This window comes from Melanaphis sacchari, unplaced genomic scaffold, assembly GCF_002803265.2.
Source record: "Melanaphis sacchari strain LSU unplaced genomic scaffold, SCAv2.0 Contig7_pilon_pilon, whole genome shotgun sequence".
NCBI classification, from domain to species: domain Eukaryota; kingdom Metazoa; phylum Arthropoda; class Insecta; order Hemiptera; family Aphididae; genus Melanaphis; species Melanaphis sacchari.
In genome coordinates, this window is record NW_020271560.1 from 4,731,504 (window position 1) to 4,756,328 (window position 24,825).

The 24,825-nt window shown below is 28.1% G+C and overlaps 1 protein-coding gene and 1 pseudogene across 1 annotated transcript; both read right to left on the bottom strand.

Moving 5' to 3' along the window:
* The window catches only part of LOC112601681, an 8,150-nt pseudogene extending 1,287 nt beyond the window's left edge, over positions 1 to 6,863 (bottom strand).
* Positions 6,864 to 14,633: 7,770 nt separating this feature from the next.
* On the bottom strand, positions 14,634 to 22,449 carry LOC112601680 (innexin inx1-like). The gene is made up of 3 exons (XM_025349414.1): positions 21,635 to 22,449; positions 17,233 to 17,585; positions 14,634 to 15,489 (listed from the first exon to the last, which is right to left on the bottom strand). Exons 1-3 carry the CDS (start codon positions 22,139 to 22,141, stop codon positions 15,285 to 15,287), a joined length of 1,065 nt encoding a protein of 354 aa, XP_025205199.1. The 5' UTR covers positions 22,142 to 22,449; the 3' UTR covers positions 14,634 to 15,284.
* Positions 22,450 to 24,825: the final 2,376 nt, after the last annotated feature.

The following is a 24,825-nucleotide window of genomic DNA, read 5'->3' on the forward strand; positions in this document are numbered from 1 at the left end:
AAATATTTACATTTTTTATTTAATATGTCAAATTTTAGCAAAATATTGATTTTTTTATTTAAGCTAAATGTATTTGCTCAAAAACGAGCGATTTTGAATTAATTCTCTTTAAATTATTAGTCTTAGATATTTCTTATGTTAAATTTAATGTTTTTTTAAATTATTAATTTCAATCATTCTTGTTAAGACTAATTTGAAATATTTAAAGACTATAAAAACAATTTTCAATATTTAACTTAAAATTCATGAATATTGTGAAATTCTAGTATAATTTTTATCTATGTATGTATTTGATGCAAAAAATTCTTCGATTTCTAATGAAGTTTTATTTTCAGTTTCTGGCAAATAAAAATAAAAATATTTTAATCCACAAATACCAATACAACCAAAAAGAAGCATAGAGTACTCTTTACTCAAACACATTTCAACTGTTAGATTCGATTTTGTTAATGCTAACAAAAGTAAATATGCCATTTCTGCATATACTCCAGTAGCAATTCCTCGACTTCTGCAAAAATAAAATATTAAATAAACAATCATCGTTATTTAACAAAATAATACATAATAAAAAATAAAAAATGTTTAATTCAATTTTTAATCTACATAATATTATCTATCGTGTACCTTATATATGACCCTTCTTCTTGCACAAAACTAAAAAAAGTATAATTAAAGAGTATTTTTCTATTGAGTACCGTTATATACGATGCTCGATGCTTAAGTTTTAAGTATTTGAATATTTGATACATTAATATAAATCACAAATTTTTAAAACTTATATAATGAATACACATATGACGTATTACTTATATCTGTATATTTTAAATAATCAATATAATATATAAACCCTATAATAACCTAATATTTAATTATTTTTAATTATAACTTACTGTATATATAGTATATAGTATGATTTTTAATATAATGATGTTTAATTAACCATTCATGCTAGCGGTTATTACTGTATTAAATATATATATATACATAAGTTCATCAATACACATAAAAATATTGTATATTATACATGTGAGATATCTAGTATAAAAATATAGTAACAGAATACATTTTCTTTCAATGTTTAAATATTGAAGACTCGAAAACATATAATAATTAATGAATATTTTCCAAGTTTATGTACAATATATACTAATTTTGTAGGCTAGCTAAAATTATCAATAATATAACAATTATTATGGACACTAGAAAATATATAATGTACATAAATTATAAACTAAATACCGATATTACTAATCTGTACATATAAAACAATAAGTCGGCTGACTGTTCTATCAACGCACAGCTCAAACCAAGAACGAATCGGACAGAAATTTGGTATACAAATAACTAATATGACGTAGGTATCTGTTAAGACAGGATTTTTAAAATTTTAACTCCCCTAAGAGGTTAAAAAGGATAAAAGGAGTAAAAATTGAAAACATTTTTTTGTTCCGATTTTTTTAAAATTAACTATATAATATACTCTATAATACAAATAAACTTTATTTTGTGAAATTCAACCTTTAAAGGGGGTCAAAAGGGTTTAAACGTGTAAAAATAGAAAAAACCGCTTAGCCGAAACCGCTTAAACTATGAGTATAAAATTCGGTCAGTAGTTTTGCTTCATGACGTAGACATACACTAAAAAGTATTGTTGATAATATTTAGAAAAACTATTAGTAAAAAAATTATTTTAAACCTTCACTGTTAAAACTTATCACAAATGAAGTTACGGCCAAAAGCTATAACTAATAGAATATGTTATGATAATAATACAATTGTCTTAATAACTAATTAATTTGTATAAAATATTATTTCAACAATCTTAATAAAATTTTATTTGAATACAATAAACAATATTTAATCTTGCCAGATTGCATACATTTTTATAATTAAACTCGGCAACGACGGATAATTCAGCTAGTAATTAATAATATTTTTAAAAAAAATTTAAAAATATCTTTTTAATGTATTGAGTGTAATTCAAAGTCTCGATGACATTTTTTTATGAAATATTCAATACATGGATTAAAAATGTATCGAAATACAGAATAAAATTGTATCTAGAAAAGTATGTATTTAAAATATTTGTATCGAAGATAATGCTTAATCCTGGCTATAATACAATATTAATATGTAGTAATCTATCGGTCATTATATAGGTTATTAAATATTAACTATTTTTACATAAGCAAAACATATTGCTCAAAAATTTGAAATGTCTTAAAAGATTCCAATAGAATATTATCTAATAATATATAAAAAAAATTAAATCATTATTATAATTAATGATTAGGACTCAGATTTAGTGTAATACCAGAACTAATTACTAATTAAAACTATAAATAAAACTAATTGGTTAATTTTATTAAAGATACATTAGTAGTATTAGTGTACTGTTTATTTATTATTCCTTTTCTAAGTTTGATGAATTAATAATAGATTGAATGATAAAGTTTAATTTACATATATAAATCCGATTTAATATATTGTAAATAACAAATGAGGTCAGGTTAATTATTCTGTCAATAACGCTGTTAAGTCAAATTTGTTATATATGGTGTACCTACAAACTCGTAATGTAATAAATATGTTATACCTGTGAATTTATATGAATTATATTTACTTGTTCGGGAACACTTCCCCAATTAACATCCAGGGTATGCATGCTACACCACAACCGCCGGATAGGTAAACACCACTGATTAATGTTAAAGGAATCCATTGGGTCGATTGAATATAATTGTTTTTCATGGCCACGATATATACGCTAAATAATAATAATAAAGCAGAATTCATCGATACCGTTACTAACGTCAAAAATCTTTTTCGGAAACGACGTATAGTTAAAATCAATATCACACTCCCAATCATTTGTAAAATGGAAAAAATAATCTAAAAATTAATTTCTCTAAATTATTCATCCGGAATATGTATCGTATAGTTTATATTACTTATTTATACCAAATATATACTTTGGTTATCTCGCAAACCAACTTCTGTTATTATTTTACCAATAAATGGTTTGCCAGGAGTTAGGTTAATTATATAAGACGTGAAAAAATAGATCATTATTAACTTCATTGGATTATAAACAGATGGTTCCTTTAATTGGGCTACTTTCGACAGTAAACTCTTTTTATCATTTGTAACAACATTGTTACCTTGAGTTTCAAACGTTCCAGATACATTGTTATAATGTATTAATTTAAAGAATTCGAGTTTAACTGTTTCCGAGTCTACCCATCCTCTTAGCTAACACATGACTTTTCGGCTTTTTCGTTTTACCTTTGGCGATTAACCAAATTGGAGACTCTAAGATCTAAACAAATAAAATAAAAAAAACATCATTAATAAACTTAAACGTAAGTTAAAACTAATTAATAATAAATGTATACAAAATGATTTACTAAGCAAGCTCATCTTAATTTTTTTCATTAAATAATAAATTTATAAAATTTGTAATTTTCGGGATTTTAAATATACTTAAAGATCATATTTTCAAGTTCATAAAATATATTTTACTACTTAATAGAAGTTTCCAGGAGATACAAACTTTAATTTTTCAAATAGTATTAATAGTAACCCCTTTTATACCATAACATTTACAGATATATATATTTTTAAATTTGATATCATTAATTCAATATTCAAACGATAAGTTTTTTAGTTATTAAAATGTGATGTTAAAGATAATATTTCTTAAAAATGGTTTTACAAAAATATAAAACATCAAATAGACATCGAAGTATTTAATATTTTCATACTTATACCATTTTTATCAATTATAAATATTGATAAATTGATATAAATTACAAATATTTTCTAATTACCATAACATCAGGCTACTTTTCAAACCCATTATACCACGTAACTATTATCTTTAGTACACAAAATCAAATAACTCAAAAACTACTCGTTCAAATTTTTATTGTAATACATCCAAATTTTAAAAAAAATTATCCTCTAAATAAATAATAATAATTATAAACATAATTATAATTATGATTATTATTATTTATAATTTACCATATAAAAGGAGAATTTCCATTTAAAAAACAGATATTTGTGTCTCTGTAGGACATTTCTTTAGTAGTACAAAAAAATCTCAAGAATTTTAAAATATATATGGCCTTTAATTATATTAAAAAAAATCAAAAAAATTAACTTTGAATAACTGGATTATTGAAGAAGAGAATGGCGATGAGCACGCTTGGTAAATTACCTGGTATGTATATGTAATATAAATTTTCACGCACAAAAATGATTAACAATATACAAATTATCGGACAAAATGTACTCAACAGTGCAATAGATCTCCATTCAAACGATGAACTCAAAATAAAAGCTATCAAGATTCCAAGTAAAGCTGCCGTTGTCGTTAGCGAAGCCATGGCTTCCCTGAGTCTTGGTTCTGTTATTTCCTCGACGTAGGCGTGTACTGCACCAGCGCCGAAGCCTATGCTGAATCCCATCAGAAGCGTGGAAGAAGCGTAGAGAAAAAACGACGAGTGAGCTAAGTACAGTAAAATCCACCTGATGATGCTAGGAATATTTGCAAAAATCATGCAACGTTTTTTTCCGAACCTCTCTTGTAGGACTCCCGATAGAAAACATCCAAATGGGTGAATTACAAATAATAAACTCCCTATATTTTCAAATAAAATAACAATATAAATTACATAATATAATAAACTAATATGTAAAATTTACATATTAGTTTATTATATCTTATTATATCTTATTAAATATTTTGATTTTTACATTATTTTTATACCTGATTTATAGTTATGTATCGTAAAAAATAATACTTTCAAATGTTATTATTATTGTAGTTTCGATAATGAATATTTTTTTAAATTGATCTATTGCAGTTTTAAATAAATTTACAGTCCAAAGCGTTTATTTGTAATATATATATATATATATATATATATATATATATATATATGTTACGGTGAAAGATGAATATTGGTGAATGTCGTCATTCTCCGGTGAATAACGTCTTTTACCAAAATGATTCGATTATGTGGGTAAATTATGTCAAAAACCAGATTTTAAATTCAAATGTACATCTTTCACCGATCATTGATTTCATTTACCAAAACTAGTGGTAAATGATGATAAATCTTAAATAATACACTGATTTTTTTACTATAGGTACTATTTATAATAATGATTTATTGTTGGTGGATGTTTCATTTTTTATTTTAGGCATTTTTTTGAATGGGATAATAGGTTAATTAAAAATAATAAAATACATGCATATTACAAATTATTTATTTGTATAATTTTGGTTACCATAACATTTTGAACTGCACAACATTTCCGCTGCATTGCAAGCACATTTTTTAGTACCACAACTAATACACAAATTTTTACAAATAATATTATAAAACACACATTCGTAGCAAATACAACTCGCTATAATATGCCCGCCGATACTAACTAATAAACTAAAAGATTATCTCATATTATTACTCGGGTTATCAACGTTATTGCTAGTTGGGATTTTCGTTTATCTATCTACTTCCGTCATGATATTTTTAACTTACGAAGATTACTCGGTATCTACACACTTATCACTGATCGTTCACACCGACATTAAAGTATTAAACATCATTCTCCAATTAAATTGGTGATTGATGACAATAACCGGGGAATGTCTGCATTTACAACGTTTACCAATTTTTAGGTAAATGATGTCATTTACCGGGGAATGACGTCTTTTACCACGTTTACATCATTCACCGTAACATATATACACATATATAGATGGCTAAAAGACCAAATATAATATGTCCACTTTTTCAAAAATTAGTTTTTTATGTCCAATCAATAAAACTAGATGCTCTTTATGGTTCTGTCAAATATCAATTGTCCAAAATTATAAAAAATGCGTAATTTTTACATAATAATATTATACTAGCATTTTACTAGCTGATCATATTTTTGAATGCACAAAAATTATAAGTAAAAAAAAAAATGTAACATATAATTATTTTAAATAGATATACATATTAACATTGGTGCTTATTTTAACTGGAAAAATGTAACATGCCTTTATTAAATTTGGAAAAACTGATAAATCACTTATAATATTTAACACAAAGAGCAATATTTTTTCAAATTTTTGATAATTTAAGTTGTATAATATTAAATATTAATAATACACAATATTTGATTTTTAATAATAATAATGATTAAAGTCATTGTAATAATTTGATTAATATGAAATATTATGTCCATAAAATACTTGTAAGTCTGTAATAAGATACAATAACAATTATCATAGTTTGTAATAAGTCTATTCTAATTCCACTAAAAAATTACTTAAAAAAAATAGAAAGTTTTAGTTGAGTTAAGTTAGCAAATTAATATTATACAATAAATTAAACTCTATATTAAGTTTACACATAAGTTAAAACTTACATTTAAAAAAAAAATTCATAGGTATTTGAAAAATTTTAGAACTTTAAATGGCTCTCCTGAACATTTTGGTATTTGTGACATATCATACTTGGCCTTTTATCCATCGATATGTATATATCGAACGAAAAATGACATAAATAAGTATTTACTTACCGTACCAAACGCCTCGGTTAGTGATATTGAAAAATCACTTTCAGTATTTCCGTACAGGTGACGAATAACAATTGCCGATATTGCTAATTGTATGCCCAAACCGATTGACAGAAAACTCTGTGCTATAGTAGCCAACAACTAATATTTTTAATTTTAGTGTTTTAAATTTTAATTAAACAGAAAATATGTTTTTAGAATAAAAGATTTACTTGAGCTAACGTCGCCATCGAACTATATTTTATTGATGCATTTTCGCTGACCATTTTACTTTCATCGGTCATCATTCTATTCTCTTTAGATTATAAAATATCAATTTAATTTTACAAATAAGATTATGCTATACCATAGCGTGTATAATTTAAAATCATTTGAATTAAGAATAATTATATGTAAAAACAATCTTTGAATGTAAATGAACTTCTGTAAAACCAAAATTCAAGTTATAAATTATTATTGTTTTCGTTTGTCGTTTTATTTATGAAATTAAGCGTGGTAAAACAAAAACTACATAGTATAAAAAAAGTTATGCTACTTTACATTTGTAGAAATCTATAATAAATTTTTATTGATATTTTAATACCTTCTACGAACAGTAAAATTCTATGAATCAGACTACCGATTAATCGGCGACCGATAAAAACGGCACTACCGAACCACAATCGGCACGATCCACAGACTTTTTATATAATACCTACAAGATATCGAACTCCCGTTATCAGTTGGAACATTGATTAGTTTCTGCCGTCGGGCACCATATTTTCAGCTGACAAAACATTATTGTAATGCGTATTTATTTTAGAGTAAACAGAATATTATATTACGTCCACCAAAAAGTATAATAAAGAATTTATTCCTACACAATAATTTATTTATAATTTATACATCATTTTTCCATCATTATGGTTGTCTCCTGTTTGGCCTATGGTTGTTCTAATAGATAAAAAAAGGGCCTACCAATAAATTTTTTCAAATGAGTATTTGGAACAAATACACTTTACCACTTTACACAAATTTTTCGATTTTTTTTTTTTTTGGAACTTACTTATATTAATTATTTAAGTATAATGGTACAATCAGAATTTATCGGTCGGTCGGACTTAGTTTTGAAGTTGTGGCCTTTGAAAGTTAGAAAACTTGCGTTTTTACGTATTCGCGTATCACTCTAGTTTCCTAGGCCTATTACGAATATTGATGTTTTTTTTTTTTTTGGAAACTTATGAACTTCAATGAGTTAAAAACCGTAGTGTAATCAGAATTTGTTAGCCGGACAGTCTAGAGGTGTGCAAATTTTCGGCAATTTTACTCGCATTTAACATCTAAAATAATAATTTTAACAAAAAATTATGTTTTTAATTATAATATTTTAAAAATATTAGATTCTGAAAAAAGTTTATTGGATAGTCATAAACAAGGCTAAGGTTTGTATGTAAATACATATTTTTACTAAAACATGACAAATTAATTATTGAAAATGATAAATTCGTTTTACGTGATTTACAATAAAATAAGACATAATATTATACTTTGTCATAAATATATATTTTTACATAATTTATAAAATTTCTGCTTCTTTTACATATTTCATAAATTTTGACAATTTTGGTGGTTTTAGTAGTATAATTATATATTTATACTTCGATTATAGTACTTGTAAAAATTGTAAGTGTATTTATAATGCATATAAGAAATAAGTATATGAAAGTATCAGTTAAATATTAATAACTTGATTTTAGTTTATATGTTTCTGTTCGATAGCCATACCTTAAAAATCTTTGTAAATTCTTTGATTATACTTTATGTTCAACAATTATTTAATAAAATATATTAACAAATTTACAACAGTGTCAGTACTTGTATGCGTTCGTGTGGCTGTGAAAATAACTGTGACGTGGAATCTATTTTAGTAGATACTTCAGTGTTAAGACCAAATCACCGTACTTTAAATTTTGAATATTTAAAACAATATATGGTTTGTCATTGTTTTACTTTAAATTGATTAAAAATCAATCAAAATGAGCATCATGAATATGTTCTCATTTTTTTATTTTTTTACTCTTTTACTAAATTAAAAATAATATCCATAAGATTTTTGTCAAAGTGTGTTTGGAAAAATGTTATACTCGTAACAACTTCAAATTCCGGACCCAATAGCATTGCAAATTATATGTATTAAATAATATTATTATTTAGTATAATATAATTTCATATCAAGCAGTACACATAATACATTATAACATAAGTAGGTAGATATAGTGTATTTATTTAGTCGTATAAAAATATATAAATATTACCTACGGTCTGTTATTATTTATTTGAATACTTATCTTTACTATTATGTTCATTAGTATTATTTTATTTATTTTTACCTATTTAACCTATTTATAATCGTATGATTAATAGTCTTACCTTTATCTTTTTTAAATCATAAAAATTTGACTTCCTAATATAGAATAGAATCAAGGGTGTTTATGGCACTTTTATTCTGTGTGTAAAACACGTAAAAATATTATTTTACAGTATACAATTCGGTGTAATCAATTAAAATTATTTTACCATCGACTAGGCAATACAACCAGCATAACTGTAATGCGTTAAAATAACACCATATTATTATGACTAAAGACCGGATTTATAATATGCATTTTAAATTGTAAAATATGCATTCAAACATGCACTAAAAAGTCAAAATATGCAAGTAAAAAATCCATAACATGCAAAATAAAATTTTTATTTTTATCAAATTTCTTATTTGATTTTAATTTTGCAGTGATAATTGTTTATTAATTTTATTTCAATTTTCATAAACAAACAAGAAGTATAATATATATTATATAGAAAATATGCAATACAAAAATGGAATTTGTTAAATTGTAATTTCATTTTTAATCATTAGGTAATACATTGTAAAAAATATTTTATCAAAATTAAATAGTAGATACATTGATGATATAATAAATAGGAAAAAAGTACGATTTAATGTAGTATTTTAATTGGAAAAACAATAAATTATCAAAGTATCACAAGATTAGGTAAAATAGGCAAAGCCACGTCTCTGCTATAAAACTCATACAACCAACCTTCATAGAAGTTTAGTAACTTATGTTTAGTGTCCGAATATTCTTTGAGTCGTAAAGTATTTAATATTATATAAACGTACCTATAATCTGTTTTTTTTTTTTTTTGCTCAACACCTTTTTGGATCGTTAGGTGTATATATGTACGGTTTTTTTGTTAAAATATGCAATCATATGCAAAATATCCACTTACATCAGAATATACAAAAATATGCAGTATAAAATTTAGATATTTAATCAATCAATTAATAATTTGTGGATATTTATTGACTGCATGTTTATGATGTTGAAAATAGCAACACGCATTTTATACAAAATCCGATCTTTAATTATGACTATGTATGAGTATTTTTAATTTCTCTATCCCCTTAGGTGTTTAGTTATCTTTTTTTTTCTAACATATTTTATAAAGTCACAAAATATTGTAAATATGAAATTCTATTACGATACTTTTCCAAATTAGCAAACATCTAAGTATTTATATCAATGTGAAATTTGTGGTCATTATTTTTATTGATTTGTAATTAAAATTAATTGTATGTATTTTTAAAAGTAAAGGGTGTTTGTGAAGTTTCTAGAAATAAACTAAAATATTCAATGGAACGTCGCCTTACCTTTTAAAACAATAAATTATTATTTCGATTATCTAAAAATGTATTACAAAAGGCCTCAATATTACTTTCTTTTTTTTAAACTACATTTTATTCAATATTGTAATAGGATAACAAATACCATATTATAAAAAGATTTATGCAGGTACCTATAAATATGATATTAGTAGATTTTCTATCAAAATAAGTTCATTGCAAAATATTATGTATTAAAGACAACAGTAAAAGTATAAAATAATCAAATTGTAAAAAATCAATAATTCTATATAATTTTCGATTAATGTACGTGTGTTTTGGACTTTATTTTTTGTATCATCATACATTTTCCATTTACAATTTTCTCTGAAAGCAGAAACTGTCCCATGTAATTTTGCTATCCTTTACTGTATCCACTGTAGAAACTTACTACTCCTTTTAATTTGAACGTTTTATCTCCAACTTCTACACATTTCTCTAAATCATCTAGTTTTGCTGTTATTAGTCGTGTAAAGTTTTGTTTTACTAAAACTAAATAAAGTGGAACACTCAATATTTACAAAGCTAGTTAATACTTCTAGATTTAAATAAAACTTGATGCTAACGTAGTTTATTCTTCAAATCCATAACATTGTCTCATATTTATCAACCAATAAGGAATAGTTTAAATATTCTTTTAATGATAGGCTTAAGTACAAGTAGATATTGTACAATATCAGAAATTCTCTTCACTTCTTTAACTTTAGATCTAGATTTGTAAGCTATACTTTGTACCGAATTCCTGAAAGTTGTATTGGTGTTATATACATTTTCATCATCAGTATTTTAATATTCATTAATGCTACACTTTATATTATTGGGATCTTGTTCATAACATTCATCAAATTCTACTAAATCTATAATACTAGTTATTACTAATAACTGTAAATAACACTTGGTTTTATAACAAAGTACCCACATATCTGTTCGCTCTGAGTTATGATAAAAAATAATGTATAAGAAGGTGAATAGTAATATTAACCTAATATATTATATATTATATTACCTTTTCCTATAGAAAGAAGTATTTTTATGAGATCGTGAATTCTCTAATTAAAACAATTATGTTTATTTAAGAAGAACACAATTGTTCCTTTAATAAGTAAACCTTGCCAATTACATAAAAATCAGGATAAACGATTAAGTTTCCAACATTAGACAAATAGTATTATAAAATAATGTATTACCTGTCACGAACAGTGAGTTTATATTCACTCTACAATACACCGAGGATGAATACCCTTAGAGCTTTAGGAATGTAGAAGAAAAACAACAATTATACACGGAGTATTTGAAATTATTTTACACTTTGTTTTGATTAAGTCGTTGACAAAAAATTAAAACAATTTTAGCATATGGACTAAATATCGCCATAACTTTGAGAATCTTAAGCCTTATGGCAACGAACAGTGTGTATGCCAGTGAACGCTGAAAGACTGGGCCCAATGTGCCATCTCAAGGGCGTTCTGAATTATTTTTTCAAAGCTGCAATCGTTACATTGTTTATTTAAGATAATCTTATAACTATTATTATTATTAATTTTAATATAAATAGTACATTTGTGTAAAATAATTATATCGTTGTACTTAGTACCCGTTAATAAAAGGATATTTATTTTATAATAACATTTTGATAACTTAATGGCTATTAAGTATTATTTACTTAATTAATATAAATATTTAGCAAAGTAAATATATACATATATATATAGATAGATATATATAATGACAATGTTCTCATCAAAGTTACTTAAAAGTATATCGAATAATGCTTTTAATATCTTTTCAGAGTTTTTAATTGATGGATTTCAAATTAAAATGTTGGAATTTATTTTGTGGAATTTTGTATTTTAATTTTAAAAAAATTAATTTTTTTGGTATAGAATCTAAAAAAAAACTTAGCTTACAAACTTATATATTTTAAACATAAAAAATAATTCTAAATTCAAAAGTTTTACCTAATGCATTTTATTGTTAGTCATAAATTTATTTTTATAAGTGATTTTATAATGGATCGTTTTTAAATGTTCTAGATTATACAAAAAAGCTCGTTAAGATATTAGCGCGGTGTAATAAAATATTTGATATCCAAAGTTAGTTATATTGAAAAATGAAAATACTATACGTATTTTCCTACGCCTAACAATTATCGAATAATAAAAATCGTTTATTATTAAATTAAGGTTATATACTTTGATGGTATTCTTACGACATTGACATTTAATTCTTTAAGATAACATAGTGAGTAATGTGTTAAACAGTAAAATACCTGCAAAGAATACTAATTAATGTTTCAAGGTCCAAAATCCGGATTTCTGATTCAAAATTCTGAGAATTTGGATTTTTAAACCCCTATCAATAGGTATCACCATATCATTAAACGGTGTAAATAATAAATTAAATAGGCAAATAGAATAAATAGGCCATAGTTTAAAATGAATCTAAATGTTTTGAAAATCTGTATATTTTTATATAATATATAAAAATATGAAAGGGTTAAAAATTATTTAAATCAAATTTCTCTAAAAAATATACTTGAATTGCACCAAAAAAAAATAAAATTCTTATTATTCGTATTAATATATATATAATATTATTTCATCCAAATTTTAACTTAATATTATGCCTATAAAATAAAATTGTGCTTATATATTTTTTTGAATTTTTGTTCCCAGTGTAAAATACTTATGAAGAATTTTATAATAAATTTTGAAATCTATATGTAAGCTATAATAGTTGAAGATTTTAAAAGTTGTTTACTACATTTAGTGATTTTGAAATATTTTGACAAAATTTAAACTTCACAAAAAATGAACAGAAATTGTTTGAAATTAATTTAATATTTTGATTTTTCTGTAAAAACAGTTGATGTGAAATTTTTAATACAATTTCAAGATTTTTGATTGGGTAAAAATATTTTGATTGACATAAATTGAAAAAAAAAAATTAGAAAATTGAAAGTTCTTCATGCCTAGAATAGTTTAAAAATAGTCAAAATGTTTTTTTGAAGTTATCGTGCATAGAAAATGCTAATATTAACGTTCATTGAGAATTTACATAAAAACAATATAAATTATATAATTATTGAAACTACTTTTTTTTAAAACTAATTTAAATTAAATAATTTAAAAAAAAAATGAAGTCACTCACCCAGCATTGCTTACATTATCATTAAGTGTAATAATGGAAAATCGTACATAATAATCGAAAAATTCTAATCAAATTGTGATATGACATAAATTTATTTAGAAATATATCATGAAAATAGTAACTACGGATGCTGGAGTAATGTTACGCAGACATTTAATATAAAATATTGATTTTCCACTGATAAAGGGGCGTACACATTTTGAGAATATGATTATAAATTTATACAAATTATATAAAAAATATTGGTACGGGTTTTGAATATATTTTTCAACCTGCGTAATACACCTCTAAAGCAGCTCCATACTCCATCTACAGAGTATAAAAATTGCTTGAATTCGGTTTACTTCATATTTTGTAGTAGTTGCATACATATTCGATTCAATCCAATTCAGGATTCATGGTTTACATGATATTATAATAGTAGTATTAAAACACCATCCAACGAGTTAGAAAAAAACTACACTACTTTTTTTAAACAAGAAACCGTTTGGTAAATAAATTTACTGGACTTATTTGTGGCTCGCGGCTAGGACTAGGAATAGAGGTATACATAGGTATTTACAATGTTTTATAATATACGATATGGTTCAACGTCCAACTGAAATAATAATAACGTACATACCCGAAGGCGTAGTAAACACACCATTGCTCGTATAAAAAAATCTAATTTTACGACCGCGGAACAACATCTGAAAACACAATTACCCACACAATAATATCATCTTATATAATATACAAATGTGTTCTTCTACAAAAAGTAATTTATATTCTTTAAAATAAAACTGACTTAGGTGTACATTGTGACATTAAATTATACATTTGAAATCAACTCACCTAAAATACATAGGTAGATAATATAATTGTATGTATGCTCAGAATTTTTCCTCAATCAGATAGAAAACATGGAAAACATCTTCATTGATGTTATCATATTTTTAATTCCAGTAAAAAAATCCGACATCAACATTTTAATTACAAATTCTTGACGTTTATTACACGTAATGTATGTATAATTAATATACAATGTATTCAAAGGTGATAGTATATATAGGTAAATCTATATACACCCATTATACATAGGTATTACATTATATAAAAAATATGAATATATAATTATAGTAGATAAAATAAATAGTGAACTTCATTAAACGTATAAATATAAAAATTGTAAAACTAACAAAAATGAAAAAAAAAAAAATACATATTTATTATTCATATAATATATACTATAATATACTATATAGATAGTCATACTTTAATACTTTATGATAATTTTGATCTTTCTGTGGTATAATTTTGCTGGTCCACGCTTATGTACATATCGTACGAATAAGCAAACAAAAAAAAAAAAATAACATCACAAAAAGTGTTAAATAGGAAAAGGATACAGTTATATAATTATAAATAATAGTATACAGTCGTATAAAAATATAAACAAAACGTTTTGTACCATATTAAATAATTTATGTGTATACGTATTTCTGTAATACTATATTAGTCTTGTTCACGTGTTGTTAGTATATAACTTTTTGTACTTCGATACTGTTTATCAATGTAATATATAAATGACGAAAAAGTTTTTAACATAAAATTAAAACTAAAACTACCTAATACGTGTAATGAAAAAACACCTTCGGATTTCTATTGAAACTAGGTTTTAAAACGAAAAAGTAAATAAATAAGTCGTCCCGACAATATTTTAATAATATATAACGCGTACGAAAACATTATAAAGACATAATTTGAACACCGATCGGGACAGTGATGATGATGATGATGATGATGATAATGGTTAGGATTACGATGATGCCGGATCGTTCTGGAATATCCAAACCGACAGTCATCGCATCCATCAGTTTTCGGCTTTTTTCGCGATTTCGCGCACCACTTCTCTGTAAATGATCGGGTCGATATTTTTGCCCAGCATGTACAGCACCCACCAGTCACCCAACGATAGTTTGTTCGTAACGGCTTTGGCGACGTCGTCGGTTATCAACCTGTAGTGGCGGTACCGCAACGCGTTCTTCCTTGCGGTCGTGTTGTACATGATCAACACCCTATAAAGAGAAAAAAAAATCAAAACCAAAAAAATAAGTATATGTATTTAACCACATCAACCGATCGTTGTTTATTGACTGGTCGGGTTGTCGCGGGTATAGGCGTATATCGTATATTATACGATTTTATACTCTATATATATATATATATATATATAGAAAGACCGCGAGGTCTGAGGTGTTTTCCATATTATATACTTCGTTTCGGCCGTCGAACCCCGCGAGACGGGTTTTAACGCGAGCGCGCGTGAGAAACCGTCGAGATTTAAACTAAAAAAAAATATACTCGCCCGAACAGATTTCTCATACGAACCGCTCTTATATACATCGTGATAATATATATATTATCATTATTATTATAGCCTTAGCGCGTCGATCGAGCTGGTGCTGATGCGGCGGTAATCGATCGCGTACCAATATATTAATATAATTATTATTATGCAACGTGTAATATGTGCAGTGTTATTGGGGCCTGCGATTCTTATACACTAATATCCATGCTGGCTTAGAAATCCAATAGAAAATATTGAAGAGAACATTTAAAATAGATTTTGTAAGAGTTGTACGCTGAATATGGCTATTCTAAAAATTATAGAAACAACGAAGTGCATAAAAATTTAAAAAACGGTAAAAATATAGTAGGTAGTATAATGATAATGTACATTCCGACTACGCTCATTAATGTTGCTGTCCCATCGTATTGTAGCTATTTTTATTTTTTACGGATAGAGTTAAAATGTTAGATACATATCAAAACAATATCATTACTTTTTAACAATTTGAAACTATTACAAGAAATTTACGGAGTTTTACAATTATAGTTCATGATAATATACGTAGTTATGTGTGTATATATTTTATTCTCAAGCAGATTATAAACAATCTCATAATACGCAATGCCAAACTCGGTATTTTTAAGTAATAATTTTTATAACTCTAACACAACTTAACCTTAAACTAACCACCTAACTCGATGGCCGGTACCATTGGTTAAAAATGTAATCAATTTTATTCTTGCATATTTATACATAAACATAAATACTATTGATGTGTTACAATGTAACGGTGTTAGTAACTTCAGAAGTGCAGGTTATATTTGTATAACATTATTGAGAATACTTGAGCTGAGAAGTGTAAAATATATATATATATATAACAACGTACATTAAATTCACTACATAATATACTGTCAATTAAATTTATTAAAACAATTTATCTGGTTTTGCCATTTATAGACATACCAACGATACGATAGTTAACGTATTGAAGTCTAGTTCATATTACTGTAATATTATATACAGTTCATAATGTTTAGCTGATATATTTTTACTTTAACTTTGTAACAAACTTTTTTTATCAAATCAATAGACAATGGTATACGATAATCATACACAAATAATATATATATATTAATAAAAAGATTTGAAACATTTTGAATTATTTGAAGTACTTTTTATTTTAATATGGTTAAAAAAACATTTATTTAGAGTGTATTTGAGTTATGATTTATTTTTTTATTTTTATACCATTCAATTAATATATACCTACTTAAAAAATAAATGTAGAATATTTATAAAATTTTAAAACTGCCTAGCTGACTTGTATTAGTTGTTTCAAATCACAACCATAGGTACTAATGGTGATGTAAATTTCTATTAAATTATAATATTATATATTTCATTGTGACGCGCACTTTTTTATAATATTGTCATCAAAATAATGTAAGATTTTTACTGTAAGTACCTGTGACAGAGCATTAGGACCAATGCCATCAACAGCAGTAGATACCAAAACCATATGAATATATAAGTTTTTTCGTTTACGATGTTTAGTGGTAACACACACAGCGAATCATGCTTTTGTACAGTTCCTGAGGGTCCAAACTTGTGGAATGTACACTTGGTTACCCTGGGAAATATGAAGACCATTGGGTCTACCCGATTGTCCTGATGTTCGGTGGACATGCCAATGACTCGCAGTCCATATGTAATGAACTCTCCGCCAAAAAATTTGTTCATCCAGTATATCTGCAGCACAATATTTGCCAAGCACATGAACTCACACATCCAATACTTGACGGCATACCAGGTGTGTTTCTGAAAAAATATACATTTTTATAAATTTTCCAATTTTTTAAAACATTTTATTTATTATCTGAATAGATTTTATAAAGAAATTAATAAGTAGAAACTTAATTACATTAATATTTTAATACAATTTGTATATTTTTGACATTTTTATCTGTAATTAAACTCGAACTTTATGTGATAAGTGGATATTATTTTCTACTCACAATTATGGATAGACAATGGTTTTATGGACGCACGGACAATTCATACATATTAATTTCTATATAATGACCAAAATAATACTTAATTAAAAATATATATTGCATACAATATATCATTATATATAATATGTTGTAGTGGAACCACATATCTACAACTTGAATAAACAGACATTACTAAAACGACCTAAATGCAATTTAATACCAGTCTATAGTTATTGAATATTACATAGTCTTTAAATAGTTAAGGTATATATATATATACATTATGCAAGTGATTAAGAGCATAATAATTATTATTATCTACCTAATATTTACTGTAGTATAAATCAATCATTAACAAGGCTACATCTATAAATTTTTTTCTTGAGAAAGTGAGTCCAAAATATATATTTTAGACAATACTAATAGTTTTGACATTCTATTAAAAATATGACAAAACAAAAGATTTATTATGACTATCTATGACTGCAAATATTTATGTAGTGAATGTTAAAAAATATTATGAACAGTTGCAGGATGTTTAAGGAATTTTGGGGTATTCAAATCCCATTGCATGTAGCATGTGTGTTAAGATTATATATACTTATTATTTTATATTTGGTTATACATAAAGTTTGGTAATACATTAAGCATAGTACTATACTACTATATAAAGTTAATTTATCAGTTTTTTCGGTATTTTCCTAAAGTGCAATGAACCCCCTGAGAACATTTTTCACCAGGAATTACTTTCAAAAACGATAATTAATGAAATACAACTTATGATTTTTTCAAATTTATTACTAATAAATCGTTCTTTATCAACACGAGCCACCGAATGTAAAAGAACCGAGTACATGCTTATATCGTGTTAAAACCAAAACCGTAGTATAGTGTCCAAATCGCAAATGGTTGTAAAAGAAACATTCGTAGAGCAATTAAACTGAAAACAAAAGAATTGTGTCATACACTGTTGTCTTTCAATCGTACAACGTTGACTGTTCGGGGAACAATACTAACAACTCGTTAGTAACGTACAGAAAAAAAAATCAAAGCAAGTTGTTTTAAGCGTTTGTGTGACAAAACAAAAAAAATCTACACACATGTCTAACCGCTTTAATTTTATAAAGCCTAAGTATATACAATTTAGATTGTTTGAAACGTGTAAAAGTATACTTTTATTCGTATTAACTGCGTGCGCAGAATGCAAATCACAGAAAACGAACAATTGGTCGATGAATGCCGATGTAAAAAATTCCACACGTTAACCAACTAAACAATGTACACGAGAATTATATTTTTTTCTAATAACTCACTGTTACGAATATACCTTCTAATATACAAATTTCTATGACTTGTCAGTATATATACGTGAAAATATAATATGCATTGTTTTAGGCTCTTTCTAGGCGTCATCGTATGCCTATATTATTTACATCTCTCATTTTATACGCCGTATACGCTGGAGATTAGGACGAGATACATTTTGGACGGCGGCCTCTTAAATTTCAACAAGAATGCCTGCTGTAATGCCTATAGGGAATCATATTATTAGTGACTGAAATTATAGTGCTTAGAAACTTGAATACGCGACACACTGTACACAAGCTCTTATCAATGTCTAAACCACACTTATGGGCATATATTATAAACATAATAAGTAATATGTGTCGTACGCGTTTGTGTTCTCGTGATTTCTGTATAATTATCGTGTTGATGTACTGTTACAAGTAATTGCTGGTGTATAGGTATACCACTATATATCATAATCGTTATGTTAAACGTTAGGTAGGCGTTCGTAAAAAATACATAATATCTCTAGGTACGTATATTATACAATACCTACATCTTCACAGTTTCGTCGGTTTGAATACTTGAATAACATCTACGCAGCACCTCGTATAATATAATACGCGTGGAAACACACGTTATCACAGAGTATACATATTTTCTACGCTCAATATTATTTTAATATTATAGTACGAGTAGATCGAACAAATAAAATGGTGTATCGGCAGTGTGATGTGTTTTTATAATGACCTTTAAATTATGACGATTATTCAATCGGTAATAACATTGGAGAGGTTAAAGTTCGCGTAGATCACCGCTTTATTAATTAAACATTAATGACGAAATATCTAAACAATACATTAGATGTATGGCATTATATTAATTGTATTATTATTTTCATAATAGCCTGCTGGTCTCTGTATGTTTGAAAATACACTTAGTATCGACTTCTTATGAGTTATGACGCATACTTAAGATTCAAAACACTTAGAAAAAGTAATTTCGATGTCACATGAACATTAAAAATCAATTCTGTCGAGCATTTAATCGCTGAACTCGATAATGAACAGCGTCGAGATATGTTTACATGTACATATTTCGATGAGAAATCTGATGTAATTAAATAAGTAAAAACAAAAATACAAATCCCAGACACTGCCGAATGGAAAACGACAAGCGATGACAAATATTATTTACCGTATTTTTGGGTATAAAAATGCATAATATAACTGTTTTTTTTTTTTAATGTTTATTATTATGAAAAATATGGATTTCATGTTTTATATTAATACGCATAATATTTCAACATGATACTTATTTATTTATTTTCGTAGCTTTTCACATTAATTATTTGTTTTTATATTTTTTTGATGATGTTCTACTATAAAAGGTGTATGTTTCATAAAATCATTTTAATTTAATTTTATTTTTTTTTTGTGAACATTATCAATATATTAAATTTATTGTTTATACATTTTAATCAAAAAAATATTAAAATTGCATAATCACCAATTCTAAATAGACTTCTTTCCTTTTAATATTTTAATAATTATTTGTAGTTATATTATTGTTTTGTTTAATTAAACCACATATATGTAAGAAAAATTGAGGTACTCATAATGTAGTTTGTACGTATGAAAATTACATATAATTATAAGATTACAATTTTTTATAGAAACATGCATTATTTCGGTAAAAATAGGGAAATACTTGATGATAAATAAAAACTGGAAATGTATTAAGACGAACCATTTGGACCCCGATTATATGCAGCATAGTAGTGTTATAATAAACGTATATATATTGGCTTCGACTTTATTCTGATTGAAAAATACAGAAATAATGATTTTGACTGCGGTGAATTATATTAAATTTCTAAACAACGAAACAGTTTCCTTTTGTTGTTATAAACGTAACCAACAAAGTTAGCCAACCGTACAACTAAACATCATTTATATATATATTTAGGTGTAATTTTTTTATGTCGTTTTTCGACTGGACGAAAAACGTCTTGACCCGTGACATTTTCCAATATAATCGCAGCACAGCTTGTCGAATCGTCTTTAAAACATTTCTTGCCGACTACGACAATTTGGAAAAATACACCGTTATATTATATATCTTATAAGTTAAAACAATTTATACCTACAATCGACACTATAAGTATATTAACGTAGCCGATGGCCGTACGTATTCTTACAGCAACAATTCATTATAATACATATATGATAAAAACTTAGATAATATTTCAGTATTAAAATAATTTTGTAACAATTTGTACTATATTCTTTTTTTGTAGATTTTACAAATGTTACCATCATCGACTATTTTCTTTTTTACGCGCGTAACACGGTCACAACTACACAATATATATATATATATATACATATATATTATCACAGACAGCATTCGCAGAAAATTTTTCCATCAAACCACCGCTAAAAAAAAAAAATGGTCTCGGTGTGGAAAAAGCTGAACAAAGGACGCTAAAATTGTACAGTAACGTCCACAAAGGTCGACCGAAAACGGCTGCCACGTGTACGTACGCATAGACCGCGCACGCGCGCCTAAATGTTAGGTACTCACTCTGATGTGGGTGAGCATGTAATGGACGAGTATCTTCTTCTGCTTTTCGCGCTCCTTCTCGGCGCCAAGCCCAAACTGCAGGCCCATGACCAGCGTTGACATTAACGCGCCCTCCTGCATGTCCCACACCCACTTAGGGAAATAGCACAACATGGCCTGGAAGAACAAGGCGAAACACACCCACTGGTAGTACGTGTAATACTTGGGCGGTTCGCCGTTTTCGGGCCCAACGCCCGGGTGTGCGGCTCCCACGCCCTGTTCCCTGAGGAACGCGTCCGGCATGGTGAACGTGGACGTGATCCAGCAGTACGTGTTTACCGGCCTGGTGGGCAGCCCGTCCACGATGCACTGGATAGGGTTGCCCACGTACTGCGTGGCCGTCACCATTATGGAGCACGCGAGCAGCACGACCGTGGTGAACGTGACGTGCACCCGGAAAACCGTGCCGTCGATTGTCACCGGCTGCCGCTTGACGAACTCCTTGAGCCCGCCCAACAGCTTCAACATGTTTGAGACGCGCGGAGTCTACGACTGTACGAATACTGCAACGACTAGAGTTACGGTGGTGGCGGTGCACCGGCCGCTGTTGTCATGGCACGCCGAGACGACGCACCGCTAGCGGACTTCCGGCGGCAAACGACGGTGATGACGGAAACAAACACGCGGGGTGACGTTAACGAACACGACCGCTACGGTGGCTGGCGAGCGATTTTCAAAATATTATATGGAGCGAGTTTGATACGCGACGGAAACGACAATGACTGCACGACGCGTACACCACAGCTGTCTGCTACTATTACACTGCTACTATACTGACGCCGCCGACTACTGTACGCGTAGCCATCCTCCCCCTTTCGCGGTCGCGGGACGCGACAGGGCCTCCGTGTACACGCGCGCTCGTCCAGTACTACCAACAACAACAACAACAACAATAACAACAACAACTTCGGCGACGGAGTTACGCGTGTTATTATTTTCAAACGGTCAGTTTTATCGTTCGGTCAATAATCTTTTTTCGGGGTTCTTCAATGTGGTTTTTGGGCCCACGAATGGCAGGGGAGCTAAGTGTATATTATTCGATTGCTTAAAATACACCGTTGGTTTTTGGCGGAGACGGTTTAGTCTCCTCGGATGGATATTTGGCGAGGAGAAGAGATGCTTGGCGGTTTAGCCTCTTCGCCAATAAAAAAGATATTCAAAGATCCTTACACTCCGTAATTTAAAATAATAATTGTTTTATTATTTTTTTTTTTTTTTTTTTTAATGTTTATTAATCGCCTCGTTATGTGTTAAGAGATCTGATCTCTACCACCACCGCCAATGATCCAATATCTGCTCTCAGCACATTTTCAATCGCAAATAAAATGTTTATCACGCGTTACACAAATGTTATGTGTGTGTACACGATGTAGGCTCGCCCGTTTACGCACCGTGACTACGATGAGAACCCCTGGATCGGCGTAAAGGGGTCGGTCCCGACGTCGAGACGGGAAACGCGCGCGCCAGTCTTGCCGACCCCAAACAAAGTGATCCCGAACGGGTCGGTTGTATACGCGCGCACATATAAAATAAGTTACCCATATAGGTATAAATAATATATTTATATAACTTCTACGCGATCGGCCGTACGTGAAAATTGTTGGTCTCGATTTCGTTTTCTAACCCACATTCGGCTATTGCGGTAGGAAAACCTCACGACATTCGACGCCAGTGTATCAATAATTTACAACACACAATAGTACAGTGACTTTCACTCGGTCGCCGCTGACGCAGAGACGGAAAAATATAGATGTTTAATGATAATAATAATGATAATAATAATACGTATTTGTACAAAAACGATGAGCCTGAAATGTGGCGGTGTTAGAAGCGAATAGATTCGACGGGCTGGCTGTACGATGTAATTATTATATACAATATTATTACGTATATTATATAGGTACTGTAGGCCGAGAGACGACCCCGAATGATATTTAATCATAGGTTTTGTCGGACTGCGGCGGGAGAACGAAGAGAACATTATACCCACACCCACGCGTGGATACAAACACACACGCAAACACCCACACCCACACACACACACACACACATCATACATTTCTTTTTATATAACATTTATGATAGGTATACAGTGGTTTTTTACACACAATAACACTCCTGCAGTTTTCGAAAACGCACATTCGGTACACTCGAGTGACACAATCGTGTATAAAATATATATTTTAGTCGGACTGATGTGTGGTGTCAATGCTGTTGTATTTATGATATAGGATTCCTGCGGGAAACGTACGATATATGAGAACCGATATCCACCAAGATTCAGTCGATTTCGACTGAACTACAACACGTCATGTACATGACACCGCGTACATTCAAACGAAGGATACCACACGGGCTTCCTAAATGTAAAACTTCGTTTGACGTTTTCAACTAAAATTTTTATTGCTCTGATTCGGCACCCTTTTTGATAATCGGTCATACGCGGGTCATAAGCTGTTCTTCAAACGGCATCATCGGACAGAATGCATATTAAAAGTATTTCAAACACATACACACATACGAGTATACACAGAGTTAAATATTAAGGGAAAAGAGATAGAAGTTAAAACCTCCCCTCCCCCCAAAAAAAGTCTTCGACTTTTTTTTTAGTTGTATAAGTTATGAGATTTTTGTAAAATGAGTCATTTAGTAACTTTTCTTTTACCTACAATAAACCGCTTTGATAAGTTTTTTCAAACTAACTCGAATGTACCTATTGTATTCAACTATTACCAAACTTTTACACATTTTTATAACCCTACTTGTTACCACTGTTACAGTAGATTATTCTTTTTCATATTTTTATCCAATAAAAACATACTTATTAAATCATCAACGTGACCTTTTTATTAAAATTTATGATGTATAAAACAAACTTTCAAAGTGTTCGTGAAGTTTAAAAATAAATGTTTGAATTTGAATTAATTGTATACAAGTATGACGCAATAAAAAATATAGATGCCTATAGATATTTAAATACATTTTTTTTACTGCTATTATTATTCTATTTAATTATAAAAAATATTCTACCATGTGAGAGAGTATTTAAAATTCAATCACCCACCTCCACCGAAATATTTTCTCGATCTCACCACTATGACACACACACACACACACACACACACACACACACACACACACACACACACACA